This window comes from Martes martes (assembly GCF_963455335.1).
Source record: "Martes martes genome assembly, chromosome: 5".
Taxonomy (NCBI): Eukaryota; Metazoa; Chordata; class Mammalia; order Carnivora; family Mustelidae; genus Martes; species Martes martes.
This window is the reverse complement of record NC_137892.1, coordinates 133237160-133243159: the sequence shown is the minus strand read 5'-3', so window position 1 is coordinate 133243159 and position 6000 is coordinate 133237160. Positions and strand designations below refer to the sequence as shown.

At 35.7% G+C, this 6000-nt stretch overlaps 1 protein-coding gene across 1 annotated transcript in view; it reads right to left on the bottom strand.

Annotated features, from left to right (window-relative positions):
• Positions 1-3192: 3192 nt before the first annotated feature.
• Positions 3193-6000, bottom strand: part of OXCT1 (3-oxoacid CoA-transferase 1) — a gene marked incomplete at its 3' end in the record, with an annotated part of 125471 nt that continues 122663 nt past the window's right edge. Inside the window, exon 17 of the mRNA XM_080803960.1 lies at positions 3193-3427. Within this exon, the coding sequence (XP_080660086.1) occupies positions 3386-3427 (42 nt within the window). The remainder of the gene's footprint in view (positions 3428-6000) is intronic.

The window sequence follows — 6000 nt, the reverse complement described above, 5'->3', positions numbered from 1 at the left end:
TGCATTCAGATCACATAACATCTAGTGATATCTGTACTTAAATCCACATTGATAAATTTAGTATGGTCTTAGGTGGAAGGCACTGTAGTTATTAACAAATAAAAAGACAGGAACAATTCTGTCCCAAAGTAATATTATGACACAGAAAAAAGGTCTGTCAGTATTTTTGCAACATTTTTCAATGTATTAATTAACATACTGTTATGTGTTAATCTTACAGATATGTTAACTATACCTTATAGAACCATGATGAAAAGCAGTACATTCTGCCTATTTTAAAGATGGAGAACCTGAAAGTCAGTTTAAGAAACTGAAGATCAAAAAAAAAAAAAAAAAAGAAAGAAAGAAACTGAAGATCACACCCTGGGAGGAAAAGGTTAGTGCTAAGAAACCCATCCATTGAATAAATCTTTGCCTATACTTCCATTGGAATAATTTTCAAAGTTGTGTTGAATATACTGACACTGTAAAAAAAAGAACACCCCTACCCATAACCTTCCTACCCACAGGTAACACCTATAAACGCTCTTATATGTGTTCTCTGGGCCCAGCTACAAGCAGTTTTCCTAATATTCTATGCCACTTCTGCAGACCAGATCCCTCCCAAGACTCAAGAATTACAAAAGCTGTTTGAGTTCATACTTTAGTTGCAAATGACAAAGACCCACAAAGATCGAGCCCAAGTAAAATGAGAGACTTTTGGGCTCATATACAATCATGGCTGGAGGGAAGCTGGCCTTAGGCACATTGAGAACCAAGAATGCAAATACCTCTAGGATATTCCTTACTTACAACTCACTGTGCTTGTGTGTCAGCTTCTTTCTAACTGCACCTCAGGTGGTAGGGTGTGTGTGTGTGTGTGTGTGTGTGTGTGTGTGTGAGAGAGAGAGAGAGAGAGAGAGAGAGAGAGAGAAACAGAAGGGGGACATGAGGTGTTGGTTCCACAGTCACACTCTTATTGCTTAGTCACTAGAGAGCAATAAGAAAATCAGCTTCTCTTTCATCTCCTGTTTTTAAACATGGGAGAAATAACCTTACTGGTATATCCTGGGTCATAAGTGCACCCTGGGTATAACTGTGGACAAATGAGAGCTATCAAAAGAGGCATAATCTGGGCACACACCCCACCTCTTGGCCAGGGATGAGTCCGTAACCAGAGGGATAACACAGATGCTGGGCAGACTATACTAGAACTGCTTCAAAATCCAAGCAAACTCCATGCACCACTGGGAAGCTACTTAATGTATGTATAACCTAAAAGAATGTAAGATAAAAACAAAAAAATACATATTAACACACAAAGTCTATTTTTATAGATAAATGATTGGCTCTGACAAGGAGTAAAATCAAAATTCATTTAGGTAAACATTTCATTTGTTCTTTCATGAAAGACGGTATCTGTTCTTTGGTAAGATAAAAAGAAAAGCGACAACTTGATTAGAAGCAGTAAAGTATGTGAAGTATTTATTGTTGGTCTTTCCACCAGTCTCTAGTATATTATTCCCATAACTGGTCACACCATTCCCAAACAAGAAAAAAGACAATCACAGCGATCTACAACAGTTTCGATTATTTATGCTATTTCTTAATGTGTTTAATATCCATGGCACTCTTTAATCAAGAATATAAAGTCATCTACATAGGTTCTGCCACTCAAAGTTGGGAACACACTTCGAACCACATTATCCTAAAGTAATGGACTGGAATGATAAGCAGCTAAGTCTGCAAATATAGCAACCATTAATAACATACATTTTTTCAAATTATAATTCTAACAGATATGTATTATTCTCCTACCTCACAAATTCCAAGAAGAGTCCTTTCTGTCAGTACTGGGAAAATAAGCTTTCAATCCTGCAGCCAGTTAGTTAAGACTATTTTAGATAGAGAGAGTGAGGCCAAAAAAGCCTCTCACTTCCAATACCATACATCACGCAATTATAGTCCTACCTGAAGAAAAGTGAGTTTAAATGATAACTGTCACCTACACATATGCATAAATTCCTATATCTGGTGCCAGAGCAATAATTATATTGCACTGTTTATGTGCCTACCTCTGTCTGGAGGACAGCTGTCTGACCCGTCTTTAGGGAGCCTGGACTTTTCTCCCATTTGATACCCAGGATGCTTAGTATACCCCCTGAGGCAACTGGGTGGTAAGGAGGACAACTTCCTTACAAAACCTAGTCCCCCATGTTTATTTTCTAACAATAGAAGTTCACTGCTCTTCAAATCCTGGATGCTCATTAGTATTTCCTCTATTTTGATAAAGCTAAATAGAAGTACTTTATTCAAGGATGTAGCCTGGGCAGAAAAAAGAACAGTGTTCTATAGAAAAAGGCATTCAATATTTAGAAACTTTTCTGAACAGAAGTAAGAGAGCCTGAAAAGAAAGAAAAAATTTAAATTTTGTTGTGACTGGACTTATGATAAATTATCCCACAGCCCCTTGTGCCTGAAGAGGTTGTCTTGGGTAGCCCACTGGGCCTCAGTAACATAGAGAAAGCCTCTTAGGGACCTCTCTGGATACACAGAAATACTGCATTATTTTAAAATGAGTAAGTTGACTAGATCAATTAGGTTTACAACCCTCTTGTCATAATAAACCTTGGTCTTTGGCAAAGCACCGATGGTTGGTTTATAAAGGCAACTTCTTGGTGGGACATCAGCACCAATAAACCCTCTACCCCTTGGTCTCTTCCATGAACCAGTTACTTCTCCCATACAGAGATGTTCCTGTTTGCCTAACTGAGCAACTATTTAGTTGTAAGAAGTGTGGGAGGAGAAGGGATGCTTTAGGGAAACAAGATACAATCACAAAATCAGAGGCTCTAAAAGAAAAGTCAGGGGAGGCCAAAAGAAAAACATAATCATTAAGACAGCATTTCTCCTATTCAAAATTCACATATCATTCAGGACTAGTACAATATGCTGCCTTGGGCATACTCTGGGTGGAGTTATTTTTCTCCCTCATTATTTTCTCTAACTGTCAGGATTTAGGAGGAAAGGCACATCAATGAAAGTCTTCCTAAGGGTCCATCCTGGTACAATTTAATGTACCTACCACAAAAGATAAAGATAAATCCAATGTGAGCACCTATTTTAAAGATAAGCCTTCTTGGCACTTATAAAACAAATAAGATAATCATTTATATATATATATATATATATATATATATATTTTTTTTTTTTGCCTTTCATTAAGATGTCATAGCACACTTGAGAGAACAAAGTCTATACGGCTAGGTACAGTGGAAAATGCTTGAAGAAAACTAGTCAAAAACTACATGAGACACACAATTACGATTACTGATACCCTTTCAATGAAATCCTATGTGATTAAAATGAAAAACACACAGTCTGGGACAAACATCTATTTCACATTTCAAGTTGTGATCTGCTGCATTGGCATGAGTTTTGGTGAAACCTGGTAAAAGAAAGAGAAAAAAAATGACCAAATTGTTAAAAAAAAAAACCAAAAACCTCACGGCATAAGCATCTCCAAACTTGAATGATGTTGGTAACATACAGCCTTGCCACGGACATCACCTAGAGTTTCCTCATTATTTTCCATTCTAAACCAACAAGACAGACAACCCTTCTGTTCACATTTTGTGTATTTAGTAGTTCTCAACCTTCTTGCACATTATACCTCCTAAATTAAGGATCATTAAGACTCACAAGAAAGGGAGTGGAAGAGGAGCAGACAGAGACAATAAAGCGTTCAGATAACCAAGCTCTCTACTGAATGGATCACTGAGCTCTGAGACTGATACCTTTGAGGCTACTTAAAACAGAGACATAGAGTAAGGCTCAAGTCTCAAAACAGTCAAAATAAGTCCCAGTCAATTCATAATTTTGTTAAGAGACAACATAGTCTTTGGATTAACTGGATACATACTAATGAAGATAAGTATGATCAATGACAACTTTTGTCAGAAATTTCAAAATCAGAATGGAAATGATATAAAGGCAGTAAAAAGATTCCAAGTTATTTTTAAAAAGGAGGTAACAAATATTAAAAATTGACCATAATTATGTTCAATGTACAGAACAGTACATGCATTCTAGAAGCCTTGAAGCAGAGAAAAATGAGGACAGGTCTACATTTAATGGGAGAGCTGGTGGCAGAAACCTAAACAAAACATAAGTGGTTTGTCTTAATTTTGACTGATTTTTCAAGGTGCAATGTCAGTACAGATGTCATTCAATCTGGCAAATATCTATTGAGTCCTAGTAAGTAACAGTGTCCACGGAAAGCACAGGAGGGGATATTAATGATTCTTTGAGCCCCTCAACAATGAACTGATGGAAGCGGGCCTAGCTGGCATTTTGCCTTCAGAATAAACAGTTAATATTTTGTTAAATTAATGAACGAATGCAACAAAGATTAAGCTTCAAAGAACTAGAGGAAAGTTTTAATAGAGGTTAAGACAGTATTAAAAATAGAAGGAGTAGGCAATTATTTGGCTTTGATGAGGTTAAATATTTTTAGTTCATTTATAAATTGTTTCTGTATTAACTCTTCATAATGTCAAGAGTTAATGCCCCCTTTTCCATTTTTCTACTAAAAGAATGACATGATCAGAATAAAAAGGATCGGTATGGCTTCACATATAGCTTAAAATAAATGACAGCTCATTCAGATTTGCCAGTTCCAAGAACAGATACATAATAATAGACAAAATAATAGACATATAATAAATAGACAAAAATCACAGCCCACATGTGCATAGATCTTCAACTCTACTGAAAAGAATAAAAGACATATGGGCTCTGTGTATTTCGAAAGTGTGTCTCACAAACAACCCATTTTCTTTTTTTAAAACAACAGAGCATCTGCAGAAATAATTTAATGAAATAAAACTATTTTTGGGGGGGGATCACATCCAATAGATGCTTTGTAGCATTTCCTTTAAAAGGAAACTGGACACCTTAATTTTATAAACTAAACATCTGATCATTTTCCTTGGCATATTGACCCTGTTTGGGGCTCTATTATTTATATCCTCAATGTGGACTCCGACTTCTATGAAAACAGAAAAGAAGCTTTACGCAGACTGACTTTACGCAGACTGACTCTATTTTTATAATGAAAAACATCTACTAAACCACCATTTTTCATCCTATTCTCTCACAGTCTTATCAACATGTTAAGCCCATGCAAGCCGAAGCAGATTTAATCTGCCAAGGTGATCTACAGGGTGGCACAAGATTATATGATTTAAGTGTAGAAGATAAGCCAACAATTTGTCTGCCCAGTCCACTGACATCCCAATGGTATATACTCTTTAATTCTGGTATAATGCCAGTTCATAATAGATACTGAGTGTAAATTTATTCAACTTAGCAAAAAATATCACCAGCTGCCTTCTTTCAGATTTCACTGCAAACATATAAATAAGCAGTATTCTTATTTAATTTTTTGCCACTGGTGGTTTAGGTGTATTCCTGCCTGGACAATAAGACCAAGGCCCTTGGGAGTAGAAACTATACCGATTTGTTCTATTTTATTCACATTTCATAACTCAATATGGGATATAACTGGATGTTTAATAAATAATCATGGACGACTAATGACCTCTGGAAGTTTATTTGACCACATGATGTTCAAATATGGACTCAAATTTTTAAAAAAATTTGTAATTAAAAAACAAAAACAGAAGGAAATATTCTTTTTCAAAAAAGGTCCATAGACATTTATGGTAAAGAAAAAAAAAAACTATTTTATGTAACATAAGCATGCATTAGAAAAGAAAGAAATGAGAAACTGTTTGAATTAACTATTCAGTGGAAAGAGAGACTTTGGAGATAATGCAATTTAGGTGGTGGGATTTCCCCTTTTATTTCTACTTTGGCCCATCAAGTAACTGGCAGTAACACACAGAGTGATATACAGAAATCCAACATTTTCATTAGCTGGTCACAGCTTTAATATGAGAAAATGTTAGCCAACACATTTTCAAAATTACTTTGACCTAGGTTTTTACCCTTTTTAAT